Below are 21,556 nucleotides of genomic sequence, written 5' to 3' on the forward strand. Positions count from 1 at the left end.
ATATATATATTTCAGTTTTTAACTTCACATTTTTATTAAAAAAAGAATTATACTAAACATAATGTTTCACGTCTATCATGACGATCCTCAGTAGCTACAATTCTTTGAACAACTACAATTCCAAGATTTTTTCATCACATATTGCGTATTTTCTAAAAAATTATTACAAATATTTCTTTGCAATAATTTTCCCTTTTAAAAAAAAATACAGCACTCAACTGCAATATACAAATTATTAGATATATGTATACATAGGAATATAATTGATTAAAATTTTCTAATTTGTATATTCCATGTTAAATGTTTAGTTGACAATCAAATAATTAATATTTACAGATAATTACAGAATTCATAATTTGAAATATCAAAGGTCAACGACTTTGGATTGAAAGGAAATATGGATTGGAAAATCTGAGCTTGTGGCAAAAACTCAATTCCTTTAACACTGAACAATAACATTATCACGAGTTTTCAAATTACACAACTTTAAAAATATTTGAATTAACACAGCACTGCACTGATGGTTAGGTAATAACTGAGAGAAAAATTGAAGATCCTTAAGAATCATTGCTAAGCACATTAGGTATATTTATTGGAGACTGCTTATGGCTTATGAGCATGCACTCTTTTCAATTAATCCTCTGATAAAAGAGAGTGATGTCTTATTGACAATAGTACCCTCTAAACCTTTATCTGATCAATAATGTGGCTGGAAGATATCGTCATTTTTTTAGCTTGAAAATCGTTTCTGTAGTAAAAATCCGCAAATCACAGTTGAAAATGCTTAATTTTCAATGAGTGGACATTAGTAACATTTTAGTTCTTGATCACATAAAGGGTTAAAGGGCAGTGGGAACCGTTTTGAATCGATCACATCAATCAATAAATAGATAAATTTAATATATTCTAAAATCAAATTCTTGTCAGGTTTGCAGCTGGCGTAGGTATCACTGTACGGGGTGAGCTGACCGCTGAAGGAACAGCTGATCAGAAGATCGTCCTGACATCTATTGATGAGCCGGGGAAACAAGAAAATAGAACGGTTCGGCTGGTGGACGGTCCGAGTATAGACGAAGGGATTATACAGGTAGACATAAACTTACAGGGGTGTTTACAACATTTTGTTCAAACTCTTTTGTATCTTTCCAGGGGGGGGGGGGCTCAGTTACCGTTGGTTGCTGCAGTGCAACCATAGTAGACATCATTTTTAAGATCTAAGATTTGCGTTTACATAAAGTAATTAATTAATTAATTACCATTTTTATCTATTACGGGGAGTGAAAAGTGAATCCCCCCCCCCACCTTCATCAAGAACTACTGTTTTCGCCTATCAAAGGAGGGGGCTCTCGTAATCGCCCCCTAAAAGTTTGTGTTAATATTTTTTTAACGAAAATGAGTTTTAATGTTTAATTTGTAAAAGATAAGATTTTTAGTTTAAAACATCTACAGGTTAAAATGTGTTGAATTCTAACAGTTTCCTTTATTATCTAGCTGTAGCATAAATCTGCAAGTCATTATTTAAAAGAGAAAACTGAATTAAAAATAAAAATTTTCATGAAAAAAACTGAAAATTTTAGATTAGATATTCATCTTTAATTAACGAAAAAAAAAGACAAGATAGAATTTAAGAAAAGTTTTAGAAATACCTATCAAAATACAAGAATTAAAACAGAATGATAGAGATAGCTAAAATCCTAAGTAATATATGTGATACCGGTAGCTTTTATAGTGTTCACTGTTCAGGGTTTACAAAGGTTTCCAGCAGTTCCACTCATTGAGCAGTTTCTCCATGATTCATTGGATTGTTAATTTTGGTTTCAGGCCCCTCCAACCTTTTCACGCAGAGTAGACTCACTGATTTTTCTTTTTTATTGCAACCACATTTTACTATTAAAGTGAGTCACAAAAATTGTATGAATATGTTAGTTTCGAGGGATTAATTTTAAACCTTTTTTATAAATATAATAATGATAACTACGTTCTACGGTTTAGTTTAAATCATTTTAAGTTGTCAAAAAAGTTAAAAATCCAACAAAAAAAATACTGGTCAGTGAAAAGATTTACTTTTTATTTGACATTATAATAAATAATTTGGAAAAATGTTCATACAATGTTTGAAAGATCGCTATATTTGTTTGTAAAGTAATAAATGTTTTATCTTTTATTTGAATGAATCATGGTATGACTGTAAAGTGTATTTACCTACAGACAGGATATCCCAGAGATATGATCTGAAACTAGAAACATACACCCTTATCTAAGTTTGCCCCCCCCCCTTTCTATAACTTATTCATTAAAATTTACCTTAACCCCTTCCTCGATTTGATCCTTAAGAAGACTGTATAGCATAATGTCAAGTTACCCTCTCTGTAAAGATGGCGATCAAAAATGTGACTCGTTCTGTGAGTTTCTTCTCCTCTTCTTGTGAGCAAGAAATGCGCGCAAGTCACTTTTGCAGAGAAACCGCAAATGAAAATAAACAGTTTAAAGAAACGAAAACATTGATATCTAATTCAAACTTGATCAGAAAAAGCTTTCAAGGGTATCGTTGTAAATCGGGCATTGTCATCTTTGTATGGAGGGTCACTTGAAATTACACTTACAGTCCATTTAAACAGAAAAAATAAGATAAACATTCTGAGACTTAAAAACAAAATTTTAAATCAACGTAATTTAAAATAATCCTAGATTTAAACCCTTTGTTAAAGAAACTTCCGGATCTAGACTTCAGAGACAAGGAAGAAAATGACCCGAATTTAAAAATTTTAACAAGAAAAACGACAATATCTTCAAAATACGGTGATGATGATGGAACCAAACCTCTTTACAGTAAATAAAGTAGATGTTAGTTCCACAACTTCTTTATTTCTCAATGTTACTTAAATAGAGTTTTAGAGGTACTGTTGTGATAAGGGAATTCCACTCTATACACAGATGGTCAGTTGAAATCCCGCAAACAGTCCCTTTAAAATAATATCTTATCAATTAAATTTTTTTTAGATTCTCGAGAAAGGAAGATGGAGATCGGTTTGTACAAACTCCCGAAACTGGACAGCAGTCGACCTAAAGGTGGTCTGTTCTCAGTTAGGTTTTCAAGGTAATATAACTCACTGTGCTTTGAAGGTCTGAAGCTCCCAAACAAAAATTTATTAGAATTTTGTCAATTACAGAAAAGCAGAGTTAGAGCGGTAAATCAAAGTCCTAGGCATTGCGACACTTCAAAGTCGACCCTGTTAAAAAAATTTATGAGACTTTTTATAACCTTTTAGTTTTTCTCAAAAGCTCTTCGATAAAAAGAGTTATTTTTGAAAATATATAAGATCTTAATCTTATATATTTACCTTAATTTAACATGACAGTTCAGTTCAATCAAAGAGAATATTTCTGGGAATTTCTAGAAATTGATTTTTTGTTTTAAACTAATTTTGACACATATGACACTGAGTGAAACTATGCCTGGGGTGGAGGGGGGAGGGTAGGAAGTATTTAGATTATGCCTGAGAATCTAGCTCTCTAGGTCTGGTTGAACTCTGCGATCTCTCTGTGTTGTATCTAGACCAGGAGAAAGGATCCAGAAGCTTTAATTCCAATTAAGAATCAAGGGCGGAGTGGGGTGGGACAGAGTTTTCTCTGGTTTCCCTTTTCTCCTCTCTTGTTTGTTTTTCAGTCTTAATTCTGAATCTAATCCAACCATTCCTTACCTTTCAACCAATCCTCCTTTCCTTACCTTTCAACCAATCCTCCTTTCCCTTACTAGAAAGAAATGAGTTTTTGCCACAAATTCAAATTTTCGAATCCTTATATCTTTGCAGCCCGATGTCAGACAAAGCTTTTAAGATTACCGCTGTGAATTTGGCTTTGCTGACTCTGCAAACGGTCCTTTTTAAACGTAAATAGTTGGATCAAAACTAAAAATAATAGTTTTCTGATCTTAACAACATGCCAGTATACTCCTTTCATATTTAAAATTTCGACAATTTGATTTAGAAAAAATTCATAGTTTGTAAAATCAAAGGTTAACGATATATCAGGTTGTCAAGATATAGGGATTAGAAAATTGAAGTTTCGGGCGAAAAATCAAATCCTTTAATGGTTAAAACTGATATTATAATGGATTTTTTTAGGTGGAGAGTGGCATTACTGGTTCGATCATCTTAATAATACAAGGAACATGCTCTATCAAGATCCAGGTATGTTCAATTGTAATAGGGTTAAACCAGGATCCAGATACTTGTACAATATATATTTTCTATTCTCTGGTTGTAATAGGGTTAAACCAGGATCCAGATACTTGTTCAATATATATTTTCTATTCTCTGGGTCAAGATCCAGATACTTGTTTAATATATATTTTCTATTCTCTGGGTTCTAATGAGAGCTAGTAAGTACCATATTAAACCAGGATATGAGTTCAACTAGGGGTATATGAGTATGATTAACCAGGATACAGGTACCTTTAAGGCATCTTTGCTCCGGGTACAGTTAGAGTAGGACGGACAAATTTCATCTGAATTTTTTTTAATTCGATTTTTAATGCCACGGGCAACGCCGGGCACTTCAGCTAGTAATATACAAATCTTGGTACTAGTCAAAGTAGGTTCCATGGAACCAGGATTTGGGTTACAGTTTTGTTAGGAACAGGATAAACATATTAAATGAATTATTTAAAACTCCTATTGTAATCTTGGCAAGATTAAAAACAAACTGGCTTCAAAAGAGAAATTTGACCAATTATTCAAATATTGTGATAAAAATATCATTTATGTGAAGATATGGATAAGTTATTAGATATGTCATGTTATATTTGTCACAGACCAACGATTGGTTTGAAAAGTTTAAACGCCATCTTGCCAAAATATGAGAAATATAACTTTACTTCTATAATTAATGATCCAAGGCACGAAGTATAATGGTTTTCAGTTAGAAATAAAGTGTCTGATTTCTCAAAATGTCAAATTTATCATTTCTCGAAAAGATTCTAATGTGAATGCAGTTATAAATACTGTGTTCTATTCTGAGGGGGCTAGAGGGTTTAATAAAGTGTGCCCCCCTCCCCTCCCTCCTATGAATAAATAGAAATGTCCTACAGCTTTAACTTTTGACTTTTCAAAGTTTTGGTTTTCTGATTTTTTATTTTTTTAAAAAGAAATTTTTTGAATTCTTGTTAGTTCAGATTTCTCCTTTAAGGTTGATATAAGTCTCGGTAGATGGGTTTCTAGGCTGAAAACCTTAAATTTTGCCACGACAGGCATATAACTTAATTATTTCAATCAAACCGTATGTCTTTACTTCCTCAGGAAGGAAGTTGATTATAAAGTAATTTTAAAAATCTTAAACAAATATTGGTCCATATAAATAGGAATGATTTAAGCTTTTGTTAGTAAAATTTCAAACGCTTTTATTTATGCGTTTGCTCACCTTTTTTTTGTTTTTACTAAGGTTTTTAAATGGGAGATCATTTTGAATTATATTGACAGTACCTTTGAGAAGGCTTAGGGGGGTTTAGAAAATGTTCGCATGTTTTAGTATTATATATAGTCAAAATAGTTTAGCCTCCTTGTGATGCCAAATGCGTACTTTGTTCAAATCAAATTTTTGTTGTTGTAAATTTTGTATTTGATTGCCGGTTACAAGCTGTTTATAGGAGGGTCGGGTCATCAGAGCTTAAATTGCCGCGAGGCACCTTGAAAATAAAATTTTATGTAAATCCGGGAAAAATGTAAAATATTGAGGTTGTATGGTTCAATAGCCTGTCAATATCTCGATATTAAAAACAGATATAATGTAGATTGTAGATTGTACAAAATGCAGGGTGAGCAATGTTGGATTTCGGAAATTTCGTAAAGGAATTGATTTTTGTCACAAGCTAAAATTTCTAATACCTTTATCTTTGCAACCTGATATTATAAAACTTTTATATTTTAAACTTAATCTATTTGATGCAATAGAATTAATAGGTTAAAATATAAAGGTCTATGACACTGGGTTGCAAAGATATAGGGATAAGAAAATCAAAGATCCTAATAATACTAAAGTGTTAATATTTTTAGATAGAATAATCGAGTAGAAAATGGATAAAAACATGGTTGGAGTTATTTAATGGTTGGAGTTATTTAATGGTTGGAGTTATTTAATGGTTGGAGTTATTTAATGGTTGGAGTTATTTAATCAAGTTATAGAGACGTAGTTCATCTATCCGTTCCTAGTTCAACTTCTTTTCGCTTTTGATTAATTTTGTTCTCAGAGTATTTATCTAATTTTAATGTCCGATTTACAACGGTACCCTTGAAACCTTGATCTGATAAAAAATGTGGAAGATACCGTCGTTTTTCTGTTTATGTCTGTAGGTTTCTCCTTCGCTTCTTATAAACAAGAAATGGTCAAGTCACTTCGCAGAGAAACCGCAAATGGAAAAAAACAGTTTAAAGAAAGAAAAACATTGATATCTAATTCTTAGGTTGTCTGGGGCTTGAGAGACGGATTGAGGATTGTATGTGGGAGAGGAGAAAGATGGGGAGCGGAGTTTGTGATCATCATCCGAACCTTGGGATCCGTTGCAGTCCGTTCCATAACCCGGAGAACAGAGCTATCTCGGCACACTGGAGAGGGTTGAGGTTTGAATATCCAACCTTCTCTAAGAGGTTGACCGCGGAGGACACCACATACGGAGTTTTCTCGAAGTAAGCTTTATATTTTTATTGGTTATTAACATGGAAAATTTGAATTCACTTTAAACAAACGAAATTTTGATATTATGATTTTTTAGATCGGTTTTGAAGCATATTGAGATCTTGAATGCCGGCCAAGGCCGATATAAAGGATTGTTGAACGCGACCTCGGCCGTTGAGACCCTGGGCGTGCCCCCCTTGATGTCCTATATCAAAGTCCAAAACTCAGCTTACAACGGTAAGACATTTTTATTAATCTTATCATAAAATCACTTTTAGTATTTTTTTCAATTAATAAAAAATAATTTAAAATTTCCTTAATTTATCTTGACAAAGGAGCTGATTACTTGCCTCAAAATCAAATTTTTTAATCATTATATAACTTAGCAACCTGATAATGCAAACCTTCGATATTTCGAGCTTAGATTATTTGATCTATCAGAATTCATAGTTTTGAATATCTAAGGTCTACAACATTGAGTTGCAAAGACAAAGGAATTATATAATTTCAAGTGAATTTTTGATTCACAACGGTACCCTTAATACCTTTATCTGATCAAATATGAATTAAATATAAATGTTTTTAATTTCGAAAAATTATTTTTTTCAATTGTGGTTTCTCTGCACAAGTGATTTACGCATTTCTACTGCAGAAAAAAAAACAGTTATTTGAAGGAAGAAAACAGCATTGAACAAAGAAATCGACCATTCTTTTCTCATTATTGATCAGATAAAGGTTTCAAGGGTACAGTTACGCGTACAATCCCTTTAACTAGCCTTGTATTTCATAAATACAAAGTAATCTATATGCTTTAAAACGCGTAAAGATTTTGATTATTATTTTCTAAACATTTTTATTGTTATTCGTGATATAGACACAGTTGGTACATTTGATTAGGGTTATTCAACATAATTAACGATTTTAATGCTCAATACCAACCGTTATTTTAGGGGGGGGGGGTTATAGTAGCTTCATGACCAAATTATTGATTGGTATTAAACCATCTGGACAAATTATGGGGTAGAGGTAAAAGTATTAAATATCCTCAAATATTCTATATTTTACAAATAAAGGGAAGCGTTTATTTTCAAATTAATATTTAAATATTTTTAACACTTAGATTGTAAAACGTTTATATTTAATCATAAAATTATAGCTGCAATGAACCAAGTTATGGTTATAGTTTGTAGAGTAGTGGGTCCGATTTACAACATTACCATTTAAACCAAAAACGCTTGATATTTTTTGCAAGTTGTTTAATATTTAGGAAAAGAATATTTTCAGTGGTATGGAAACAGCGTTGGTCATAAAATATTCTGCATTTTTATGTAAAGTCAGCTGTGTTGAATACACACTTTACACTAGTGTACAATTCAGTTTTTATGTAAAGTTAGCTGTGTTGAATACACACTTTACACTAGTGAACAATTCAGTTTTTATGTAAAGTCAGCTGTGTTAAATACACACTTTACACTAGTGTACAATTCAGTTTTTATGTAAAGTCAGCTGTGTTAAATACACACTTTACACTAGCGTACAATTCAGTTTTTATGTAAAGTCAGCTGTGTTGAATACACACTTTACACTAGTGTACAATTCAGTTTTTATGTAAAGTCATTAGTGTTGAATACTCACTTTACACTAGTGTACAATTCAGTTTTTATGTAAAGTCAGCTGTGTTGAATACACACTTTACACTAGTGTACAATTCAGTTTTTATGGAGTTTGAACCATTTAGAAAATAAACACACGATTTCTTTGTCATCGTTGATCAGTTATAAAGGTTTAAAGGGTACCGTTGTAAATCGGAAACTCACCTCTGTGCTAGGAGGGTTACTTGAAATTACGCTTTTAGTCCCTTTATCATGATTTTGTTTACAGGAATAAACATAACGATGCCAATGTCTGAAGTCTTGATAGAATATGCCAATATAACGATGAACCGTGGATACGGAGTGTACATGAACTCATCACGTGGTTCCCTCGTGATCAAGGATTCAGCTGTCACTTCCAACATGGCCGACGGAGTCAAATTACACGTTCATGATCAGCGGCCAGAGAGCAGGGTCATTGAAGGCCTGGATATACATGATTTCTGTACATACAGTACAACGTACAGTCAGACCTATCCTTTACTTATGGTTGCAGAACAGTACAAGGATAGCATGGTAGAAAGGTAAGTTTTATGTACAATTTTGAATGTCAAACATAATACATAATAAAAATAATAAGTTTTTGGAAAAGCTAGGAAGACGACTGAATATTTTTAAAATCAATAAACTTAAAACACAACAATTGTGGAGTGAACACTTTTTCGAAAATGTGGTCTGCCTTGTTTTTAATTTAAAGATATGTATACAAAGACGGTAGACCACAGTTTGAAAAGCCCTTAAAATCTGTTTTCAATGTTTGACTTGATTGAAAAAATATGACGATTTTTTTTACATTTTAATTTGGACACCCAATTTGAAGCCATTTTTTTTATGGAAAAAGAACTGATAGGTTTCCGACATTGAATGATTGAAAAAAATGTTTAATAAAAGGCTGTCAAGGAAAGTTATCAAAATCTTCTAAAAACTAAAGTAAAAAGCCAAAAAAGATATTTTATAAATGATTAATTTGTTCAATTATTTTTATGCTATGATTGCTTATTTGTATTCAGAACATGCTTCAAATTATTCTATAGCTGAATATTTTATAGATGTTTCCTAAACTGATAAATAACAATAAAAAATATCAAAATTAGATATAAAACATTGTTTCAGAAAGTTTTTTAAAACTATTTTAATTTATTAGCACGTGTCGAAACAAAATATTAACCAAAATATTCGTAATTATTTTTTTTCAAACTATTTTGGGGATCTCTGTAAGGTTTTTCTTGCATTAATATTAATCGTTAATAAATTTTGCGATAGTTTTCTATATATTTCATGAATTTCTCTCCAGAGGAAATGTGTTTGTGCCAAAGATTTAATTCCTTTGAACCAGTACTAGAAATTTAACAACTGATTTGGATTTTATTGTTGAAATCTCTCAATTTTCTAACAGTCTTTTCTTGATTTATTGGGATTTCCTGTACTTTGATATAGAAAACGTATTGCACAGACAAATCAAACAATTTATGTTGGATTTAGAGATATTTCACAAGTTCATGCTTCTACAAAATAGAACTAACTGATTATTCTCCTCATACTCTGATTATCTAATACGTATATCTTTACAACCTGATTTTGTAAACCTGTTTTTTTCAAACCATCGAATATGTTATAGATCTAATAGTTAAAGTTTGAAATATTTAAAGGTTTACACCATTAAGTTTTAAAAATGCAAAGACACGGGGATTTGAACATTTAAGGAAAAAATATGTCTCGGTGGTCTTTCATCTTTTAGACAAATATAAAAAATACTTCTGGGACAATCGTTAGTCTATGAATTCTGTAATCACCGATTTTAAACTTTTTCAATTTCCCGCCAAATCATTCCTTCACAAAGAATTTGATTTGACAACTATTTAATGCTTTAAGTAAACAGAGATAATTGCCGCGGTTCAAATGAAAGAAACAGATAACTCGCATAAAAAAAAAATTTCTAATTCGTATATCTTTGCAGTCTGATGATGTAAACCTTAACAAAGATATAGATCCAGCAAAATTTATAGATTAAAAATCAATTTGAATCTTCATGACAGAAACAACTCAAGAACTGACAAGGGTCCACCTGCCGACCGAAATATATTTTCAATAAAATGTGGATTTAACATCTATTTATTAACTCTATGAGGGTTGGTCCTTCATCAACACCAAATTAAAAAAACATCAAAGGTCTACGATATCAGGTTGCAAATATATAGGAACTATACAATTTTGAGGAAAGAACTTCGTATTTCTTCCAACAAAAATAAATCAATTTTTTATTTAGGTCTTGTGGTAAAAGATTCTACACGAAGAAAGGATATCTTCTAACTCTTCATTTTATTCATCTGATGGCAAATGTGGACGATGGGGTCACACTAGAGGTCAGGGACGGAGCAGATACGTCCTCAAGGTCAGTAGGAGGTCAAACCTCAGAAATGTTCAACAACTCTGGGATTAAATAAAATATGTCGTTCTATTGTAGTTCTTCTGGCCCCCCCCCCCTAAAATACTGCAACCTTTTGTGGTTATACTACAGTGTTTGGTGTTTACATCAATACAATGAAGACGACTTTCTATTTAAGTTATAATTTCTCTTTGCTTCGATTTTTATGTGTATCCATGTTGTTTTAAAGCTTGGTAAAAATAAAAATTGAAATCTAAAGTTGTCTTCATTGTATTAATATATACGACGACGACTGTATTCCAAGATAAGATAGAAATATAGTCACTAAAGGTTGCTCTTTTCCACATTTAATATGAAATCACCAACATTAATAGGACTTGTTTTTTATATCTTACCCAAGTATAAGGACGCAATGATTGTTTTACTCTTTAAAAATAATTTTAAAAAATTCTTTTTTAGGTTGATAAAGTCAATAGAAGTGAAGAACTATACAAGACCAGAGAGTGTAGTAACCACCTCAGACAACATGTATGTCACCTTTACCGCCAAACGGCGGGTCAAAACTGAGATCTTCCTGGAGATAACGGCGGGGCTTGCTAAATCCGCTGATCTGAATCTAACCGAGTCCGTTGTGTCTGATAACAACGGTCGAGGGGTGTGGGTGAAACGAATGCGGAGCAATGTTCATATTCATAATTCTCATATTAAGAGGAACAATCATATTGCTGGTCTTCATATTGACGAAGGAGCAGGATATGTTAACGTGACACACAGTAGGATATCAGAGAACTATGTTGACGGTGTGAACATTACTTATGGCGGCGGGTGTCAGAACGTGTCATGGTCTCAGGTTTCCGACAATATAGGAGCTGGGATATCGTTATGGTTGAATGAGACCACTGTTAATACACCTGTTCGACAAGAATTCGTGGTGGCTTACTCAAACATCTCACTAAACCATGATATTGGAGTTTTGGTCGGAAATTTCTGCGGCCCCGCCGTGGTGAACGCATCAGGAAACTATTTTGTCTTTGGAAGATATATTGGACTTGAGATCCTTTCTTGCTGGAGGGATTCAGCTTTAGAGAATGTTCCAGAAGGAAACATGGCACTACAAATTGGACACAATCATTTCGAGTACAATGAGGGTGTGGCGGTTAAACTTAGTCCCATTGCTCGAGCCAGGGGTAAAATAGAACACAATGATTTCATTGGTAACAAGGACGGATGTGTTTACACCCAGAACGAGGATGATTTTATTCTTGAAATCCAAGATGTAGATTTACTGATAGAAGAGAATAGATTTTATAACAACGAAGGATCTTACGTCCTAAACCTGGGATTGTCTCACTATGATTACAGGAAGGGACAGAAGCTGAGAGCAAGGTTTAATTGGATAATGAATAACAAGATAAACGAACCCTGGCTCGGACTAAATCCTAGAAGTCAGGTTGCAGCACCTGTGGTTCTCTCTTCTGATAATATCATCTTCGAGAGAAATATTCTTGAAAATCCTGGATCTAGGTATGAGATAGGATCCCATCTTATTGAACCTAACACGGAGCTAAACTGTAAACTCAACTGGCTGGGAGATAAGGATGAAGAGAGGGTTTGGGGCAGAATCTTTGATAGAGATGATAGATATAATCTCGCCAAGATCAGTTATATCCCATATCTCCTTTCAAACAATATCAATACAGAACTACTCCTGGAGAGACCCTTGTTTGAGCATATTTTTATCAATCCTAAAACCAGGGAGATTGGGGGAGATGTATCAGGAGTAGAAGAGCTTAGAGATAACGGAGTTTATTTTGTGAGACGAGATATTAACGTCCGTCCAAGTGGCCGGCTTAAAATTACACCTGGAGTAACGTTGAAGTTTGAACACTCTGTGGGAATGATGGTTTCAGGAGAACTTATTGCTGAAGGTGATCTCCAAGGGGGTCAACCTGTCCTAACCCTCCTGGAGACAGTGCGAGAAAACGTGACGAACGAGATTGTAAGATTGGTCGGAGGTCAGACCCTGAGAGAAGGAAGACTTCAGGTTAAGTTTGGTGAAGAATGGGGTTCAGTTTGTGATTTCGGCTGGACTCTTGAATCAGCAGCTCTAGTCTGCCAGCAGATGGGATTTGTTTTGAACCCTGAGGACTGGAAACTACAGAGGAATGAGGTACCTAGAGCAGGGAATACTGAACCAATTTTTATGTCCAATGTACGATGCAAGAAGCTAGATATGGATATAAGAAAGTGCAAAGCTGCAGAAAAGATGGAGGATTTTATAAATTCTTGTTCTCATGAACAAGATGTTGGTTTAAGATGTTACGACATATCCTGGGCTGGGATGAGGTTGGGAATGACCTCCAAAAGATCCAAACTGTATGACGTGAAGGTGGAGAGAGCAGGATTGTTTGATTACCGAACCCACTCCTTCATGCCTGGGATTCAGGCAGATTTCTCTCACCATGTCTTTGAAAACCTGGAGGTTCGGGACAATTATCAGGACGGTTTGGGAATAATTTACTCCGACATATACTATCCAGACCATGTCAATTTCATTAAAAACTCTCTTTTCTCTGGAAACAAGCGGCACGGGATAAGTTTCCGCCAACTGGGAATGAGAATTACAGATACTGAGATACGAGACAATGCCCAAGCTGGAATCTATCATGATCCCAAGCTGAGCAAGCTAGAACAGAGAGAGCTGGCAGAGTGGATGTCTCTTATTGATGAGTCCAAATCTGATACCATCATACGGTTTCCAGAGTTTACCAGGGGAACTGAGAAATCTAATCCAATTGTTCTGCGAGAGAAGGAATCAAAACTGATCATTACATCTCCGAATGTAACCTCAGAGAAGAAAGTTTACTTTATCAGAGTTGAGAGAGATGAGTTTGTAATCGGAATGCAACTAATTAATCCGTTCCATAACTACACAAGTGAAAAGTTTACCATCTATGATTACAATGAAGTGTCTAGCTCCCAAAATATCAAGGTCTGGGAGGTTTCAAGAGATATTGCAACATTTCCAGCAGTTAGTTCTTCCTATGCTATCACTATAGAGGTGGATCCTGGAGATGAACCTCTTGGAAACATGATGCTTCTCCTTACTCCGATCAACTGTGCAAACCTGCCAGGGAATTGTAATCCCAGCGCCTGGTTTATAAACCCCCTGGATAGAAATAGGATTTATGATGGTCCAATCCCACGTCTTACAATTTCAAATTCAAGAATTGCATTCAATGGCAAAGGGTTGATGGCGGTTCATTACAACAGATATCTTGGACATGATTCTCAGGTCTATTTGAGGAAAGCTAATGAGTCTATAGAAATCTTTGACAGTGAGATATCTTCCAATAAAGAAGCATTTTTCATATTTACTCCGTTTAGGGAGTTGAATCAGTTCAATATCTCTGAAATAACCTATATGATCAACAGAACTAGATTCTCAGATAATCAGGGAGGAATTTTCCAGTATTCAAAAGATCTTAGAGACTCTAATAACATCTATCACTGGGTGCTGAGAGAGAATATTTTTGAACAAAACAAGGGAGGAGGCTTTGATGTCTCTCTCCCCTATGTCTGGCATTACAATGAGAACTTCACACATACTGTTCATATTGATTCAAACTCCTTTGCCAAAAACAAGGATTTTGGATTGAATATTCGAGGACATTTTGCTCGAGTTTATATTGTTAATAATACCTTAGCAGAGAATTATTGTGAGGAGGGGTTGATAAGTATCTCTGGGATGGAGAAAGAATCAACAATATTTGCAAATAGTATTTACAGAAATGATGGAATCTATATGGTTGAATTAGATTTGGATTCACAATCTGAGATAATGGGATATGTTGCAGCTTACTTTACTCAGAACGTGATTCAACAAAACAGACATTCTCATCTGAAGTTAGGTCTAGATTCATATCATCCTGCCAGCTATACCCTAGCGGTTAAAGGAGTTCAGAAGTTTAATATAACAAACAACCTGTTTGGAAACGAAGGACTAGATTACGAACTTTTAGCTGGGGTTAAAACTTCCAGAGTTGGAAACATCCTCAATGCCGAATCCAACTACTGGGGAACCTCAAATATAGATCTAATCCGGGAGAAATTGTTTGATTTTGATGATTGGAATTCCTATTCGACTGCACACTTTCTTCCATACCTTCTGGAAAACAGCTTTGACAGTCAACTCTCCACCAGCTATGTTAGAACACCTGATGTAGATTTTGACAACCTGGGCGGGAGTTTACATGAATCTGTAAGATTGATTAACAGAAGACGACCTTATATTATCAGGAGAGATTTGACAATTATGCCTGGTGTGACCCTAACTATAGATCCAGGGGTTGAGCTCCAGTTCTATCCAAGTGTTGGAATCCTTGTACTTGGAACTTTGATGGCTCAGGGTAATATTGATGATAACATTTTGATGAGACCTGTTCAGCTTAGCAGAGTCAATGATTACAGAGTAGGACGGAGAAAGCGCCAGGCGTTCTATAGGAATGGTCCTGATTTTGATGTAAGACTATGTCAGGCGGATCAGAATGGAACAATATGTCCGGAAGGCACTAATCAAGGTTTCCTTGAGATATACAATAGAACAACCATGCAATGGATCCCAATGTGTGACCCTAGGTTCACGGAGAGGAATGCCGAGGTTATCTGTCGTCAGCTTGGATTTAGTGATCTCAACGTCTTCCTCAACTTCGATCAAAGGATCGAATACCATGAAGAATCTCTCTCCAGGATCATTTACTGGCCAGAACCCTTCCAGTGCTCCGGTAGGGAGAGGAGACTGTCCCACTGTCCTATTCGTATGAATGGTCAAATCTACGGCCATGACTATGGATGTAACTGGAAAGGAAAAGAGTTTGCATTCATCCACTGTGGAGAGAGAAACCTGGATAACTCTATGGAGTACTGGGGCGGGGTTAGATTCTCAGTTAAGAACTTTGAGCAGGACTTGTTTCATGAACATATACATGATGCCGTAACTCACTCTCAAGTAAAGAAATCCGAGTCCGTCCTACAATATGTTCAAATAATTGGAGCTGGAATCCTGCATACAGAGAAATCTCCAGCTGTTCAGAGCATCATGAAGTCTCCTCTCATCTCCAGCGTTAACATCTCCAGGTGTGCTTATGATGCAATCAATATGATATCTCCGCCCAAAACTGTGAATCTGCTTTATAACAAGATTGAAAACAACATGGGTGCTGGAGTTTCTGCTGCTATTCTTACTGGAGAAATTCGCGATGCTGAAAATTCCGCTTTCATTCCAGTCAAGGAAGTTACAATTCCTTATCACAACTTTGGAATGATCGATATCTGTGATCCGCACAAAGAGATAGTGATTGAAGAGCGTGTTCTACTCTACTACAAGTATGATAACAATCCTGTGGACTGTGTTAAGATATTTGCAAGTGTGTACGATGTGAAACCAATTGGGTTCAGATTACTCCAATACAATTTTGTCAACAGCTCCGGAGAACCATGGATCCCTGATCATCTCACCCTTTATGACGGAGATATTTACAATCATACTATCAAACCTATGACAACAATAAAGGTTGATGGAAAAAATCTAGAAAACAAACTTTGGTCTTCATCTAAGGACAATGCCCTGAGTATAAAGTTTCATGCTACTGGCGCTAGAAACTCTCTAGGATTTGTAGCTGAAGTTGTAACGCTGCCAATTTCTTTTGTTGGAAATGATAGATACGTGAAGCACAATATTTCATTCTCAGTGATAAAGAATAATGAGAGAGGAGCGGTTCGGTACACATCAGCCGGAGAGATCAATCCAGTACTTACTCTTGCTAGAAACCAGATCATGGATAACTGTGTTGATCTTTATGGAAACTTCTCAACCTGTCAATCCGCAATTCATCTAGATATTCAGAACACTCAGGATGTTTTCTTCTTGAATAATTATGTTGCAGGAAATATTGGAGGATTGTTTATCCGAGCTGGGAGTAGTGGAACTGCAACCTCTCTCAAGGGAGTTCTGCTTAACAATGTTTTCTCTGAGAACAGGAAGGAGGTTACATTGCACCTGGAGGGGATCCAGGCCAGTCCTTACCAACATATAAACATGAACAGGAACTATATGACAAGGAACAATGTCACGTTTAAACCAGTTGTGATCATGAACCAGGTCGTCTGTAACACTTCCTTCAATACCTTCTTTAACAACTACGGTCGGGTTATCCTGGAGATCACTGGTTACAACAATGTCAGATTACCAATCTATCAATCATTCACCCATAACGGTTTCCATAATAACTATGCGTATGGTAAGCATTGTGATCAAACCACACTGAAGAGATGTGAATGGGGGAGTAGAGCAACAATCCTAGCTGGATCGGCAGGACAGGAGTACGTGGACAACGTATTCTATAACCTTGACAACGACTATGAGCTGGTTACCATGAACAGGTCGGAGTACGACGTGTGGAAGACCCCAATCAATGCCAAGTACAACTATTGGGCGTACAATGAGACCTACGCAGTTGCAGGACGGATAAAGGATCTGCATGACGAGGACGGATTACTAGAAGTAGATTTTACACCGTTTCACATGAATAATAGAACCTTGCTCAGTGGAAAATGTCATCCTGGCTGGACCCTCGTTGGAGGCACATGTTTCATGTATCATGGTGCTCCAATGAGCTTCAACAATGCTAAATCCTTCTGCGCCAAGGACAATGCATCGATGCCATACTTGATGGACAGGTACTACCAAATCCATAGGTACCTGGAGACACAACAAGAGGATTGGAGATACTATGACATGGTTTGGGTTCAGCATCTCGACTCTCCTGCAAATGAATGCACAGCTTTTGTTGATGGACAGGTTGACTCAGTGTCCTGTGATTTCCTGCTCCCGACCCTCTGTGAACTTGATCCTCATGTCAGTCCTGGGTTCAGTATTCATCATCTGGAGGATTATGTAACCATTGCATCAATCTGCTCTGTCATTGGTTGCTTTCTCCTCATCGTTCTTATAGCAGTGCTCTGGTGTTCCAAGAACAGAACCAGGAACAAGGAACGGTTTGAGAGACGGAACTCTATCCGTCTCTCCAAGAGTTCCCTGGGCAGTAGATCTCTGGCGTCTATGCAGAGTGCAGGTTTCAGTGATATTAACTACCGGAGAAAGATGATAAATAATTCAAGACAACCTAGTATTGTTGGAACCAACCCGTACGGTCCAAATACTAGTTTTGACTCAATTGAGAAACGTTCCAGTGCATTAAATTCAACCCTGGAGGATGCTCTTTCCTATGATATTTACGAGCAAAAAATGGCAAATCCTGTTCCATTTGGGAGCCATCTTTCTCCAGGGAGCACTAACTTTATAGATCTTCATGGACAAGAGGTTCATTATGCTCCAGGAGGTAGCAGTATCAATGCAACCATCCATAGAGCATCTGTAAACTATGATTCTTTTGAAAACAGGCAAATCCGTCCTGACACTAGACAATCACAGTTAAACACAGAGGATTCACAGAAATCACTGTGGCATGCCTCCCAGCATACCTTGAGCATGAGAGATGCAGACTCCGTCCTAGAGCTTAAACGAGATCTCCAGTTAGAATTGAAACCTGAAGCTGAGGATTCAGCGAACACTAGTGATACTCAAACTTCTCAATCCACGGATCAGGAATATCAGAATATGGATCAGGATTATCAAACTATGGATCGAGAGTATTCACGGGATCGGAGTAATCAGTCAACTTTCCGTCCTGCAAATACTGCAGTTTATGGACATTCAAACTTTAATACTTTACAGATGCAACAACAACAGCAACAACAACATCAACCTCCGCAGGAGCTTCAACAACCTCAACAGCATATAGGCAACATCCCTTCAATGCCCGGGTATGCCCGACCTTTTGCCCATCAGGAGGAACCCAGTCCTTCATTAAGAGAAACCTTATCTCGAGAAAACCCTCCTCGTCCCTTCCACCCTCCCCCCGCCCCTCCTAGTCAAAGACCAGTGTCAGATCATTTCAGAAAAAATCCTTCCCGATCCTTCAGACCGTCCGATCCACCAGCACTGGAGACAGGTTTCGATGATCCACCCCCTCGACAGACCCGCTCCAAGAGCATGCAGATCCTTGAAACCAACCTGGATGAGGATGGGGATGAAGAAAGTCTAGTGAACCAGTCTCATAAACTCTCTAGGAGTATGCAACTACTCAACGCCAATATTAGTGTTAACTCAAGCCTACTAGAGACAGATATGTAGGTTTCAAAATATCAGGGATAAGATCGAACTTTACCAAGTGATTAATCTCAAAACAATTCCTCAAAATGAATAAAGTTCAAATTATATATTTTTATAGTTATTTATTGTTGAAATTAACAATATTGATATGGCAACTGATGTCTATGTGCCTAAACTTAAAGAAAACTGCCTTTTTTAAAACTTTTTTTTCACAACAGCGAATATTGTGAATATGTATAAATAAATAATAGTGTATAAAAAGTTTAATGTTTTTTTTGTATGAATATTATATAAATGTCATTATTGTTGTTTAACAACAAAAAAGAACTGATATTAAGAGCTAAATGTCTGCAATATAATAAATCGATTTCCTTCTTATTGGACTTTCCAATAACATATTCATTTAATAAAATAAAGAGACGGGNACATAAAAGATAATTGTTTTAGTAAGAGGAATTTGATTTATGTTTTCATTTTCATTGAGGTTTTACTGTAATCTTTCCAAACGTAAATTAATAGTATTTGTTTTAATCCTTTTTTGTGCTAAATGTTTTTAGTATTAAATTACATAATGTTCATTAAACTATCTTAGATGGATTTAATTGACATATCAATTCAGCTCAGACATACTGTGTGCTACAGTCGTCGGCGTTTATATCAATACAATGAGGTCGACTTTTATATCACAGTTTTCATTTTTAACAAGCTTTTTTTTTTAATTTAAAAGTTTACAAGTAATGAAAGAGAAGCTGTTAGTCCTATAGTCCCATAGTTCTAAATTTCTATAGTCCCAAAGTCATAAAGTCCTAAAGTCCTATAGTCCAAAAGTCCAAAAGTCCTAAAGTCCTATAGTCCTAAAGACCTATAGTTCTATAGTCCTACAGTCCTGTAGTTCCAAAGTCATAAAGTCATAAAGTCATAAAGTCCTAAAGTCATAAAGTCCTATAGTCCTATAGTGCTATAGTGCTATAGTCCTGTAGCGCTATAGTCATGTAGCCCCATAGTCCTATAGTCCTATATTCCTATAGTGCTAAGTCCTATAGTCCTATAGTCCTTTAGTGCTATAGTCCAATAGTCCTATAGTCCTGAAGTCCTATAGTCCTATTCCGAAAGTCCTAAAGTCCTATAGTCCTATAGTCCTAAAATCATAAAGTCCTGTAGTCATATAGTCCAATAGTCCTAAAGTCATAAAGTCATAAAGTCCTATAGTCCTATAGTTATATAGTCCTAAAGTGCTATAGTGCTATAGTCCTGTAGTGCTATAACACTATAGTCCTATAGTACTATAGTACTATAGTCCTATAGTCCTATAGCCCTGTAGTCCTATAGTCCTATAGTCCTATAGTCCTAAAGTCCTATAGTCCTAAAGTTATATAGTCATATAGTGCTACAGTCCTAAAGTGCTATAGTGCCATAGTCCTGTAGTGCTATAATACTATAGTCCTATAGTACTATAGTCCTATAGTCCTATAGTCCTAAAGTCCTATAGTCCTAAAGTTATATAGTCATATAGTGCTATAGTCCTAAAGTGCTATAGTGCCATAGTCCTGTAGTGCTATAATACTATAGTCCTATAGCCCTATAGTCCTAAAGTTTTTTTAATTAGTCCGGAAACACTCTATTTTAAATCTAATTGTTGAACAGGTAAAACCTTAATGAATTTTTTTAACAATTTAGATATATGAGAAATATAGAACACAATTCACAGCATATACGTATATCAAATGTTGTAGATATAATGGCAACAAACGTGGAGGTAAAAAAATCGAAGAAAATACTAATCATTGTTTTGTACATTTTATTACCCTCTCCTCTGTACGTATTACCAAAGTTTTCTTTCACGCGCAATCTTTGATTCTCAAGAAACTACGTTTCATCAATCATGTTTGATATGATGAAGGAGAGATAATGTAGTATTTGCAAGGTAATTGGACTGTATGTGTACCTTTATAGTATCTATACTTATGCCTGATATCCAAGAAGCCAAATGGTTTTAATTTATGCAGTTCAAAATTTGCCTCCCCCTAGGAGCTCCAAAAAAAATTCTGCTTCGTACATATTTGCCCCCCCCCCCCTCCCTATATTTATTTCTGTATACGTCATTGTTTAACGATGTCAAGGTAAAATGAAATCATTATATTTTATAATATTTTTTAATTAATTTGTTTTTTTCTATTGTCGCTTGCGCAGCTATCTAAGAATGCCGCACACCACTCACAATTTTCGAAATCCGTTGAAAACGTTTTCTAAAAAATAAAATATTATAAAATATAAACTATATACAAATGTGGCGAAAGATAATCGATGACTATAGGTTCTAATATCTAAATGATTTGTTTAAAATTAAATTGACTTTTTCACGGTCTAAGTCGTATGTTGCAATTTTCTGAATTTGTATGGGCGCTTAGTTATTCGGTATTAGACGTCTTTAACAATTTTCTCCTTATAGACGCAACAGATAGAAGTAAGATTAGTAGCGATCAAAAGCGATTTTTTATCGCATTAAGCCTATACCCCCTTTCATTTTTTGCGAACACTCCCTTTAAGGATCATTGTTTTTTCCTTAAAGGACTGAATTTAATCCGTAGGTCTACATAGGATGAAAATCACTTACAT

General features: G+C 35.4%; 1 protein-coding gene across 1 annotated transcript in view; it reads left to right on the forward strand.

The window, feature by feature from the left end:
• The window catches only part of LOC111697999 (protein bark beetle), a gene marked incomplete in the record, with an annotated part of 21,602 nt that extends 2,284 nt beyond the window's left edge, over positions 1 to 19,318 (forward strand). Inside the window, 8 exon segments of the mRNA XM_023468203.1 lie at positions 928 to 1,087; positions 3,001 to 3,097; positions 4,125 to 4,190; positions 6,458 to 6,680; positions 6,767 to 6,906; positions 8,551 to 8,845; positions 10,588 to 10,713; positions 11,167 to 19,318. Of these exon segments, the coding sequence (XP_023323971.1) occupies positions 928 to 1,087; positions 3,001 to 3,097; positions 4,125 to 4,190; positions 6,458 to 6,680; positions 6,767 to 6,906; positions 8,551 to 8,845; positions 10,588 to 10,713; positions 11,167 to 18,961 (8,902 nt within the window).
• Between the last annotated feature and the right edge of the window lie 2,238 nt (positions 19,319 to 21,556).

Source organism: Eurytemora carolleeae, unplaced genomic scaffold, assembly GCF_000591075.1.
Source record: "Eurytemora carolleeae unplaced genomic scaffold, Eaff_2.0 scaffold153, whole genome shotgun sequence".
Taxonomy (NCBI): Eukaryota; Metazoa; Arthropoda; class Copepoda; order Calanoida; family Temoridae; genus Eurytemora; species Eurytemora carolleeae.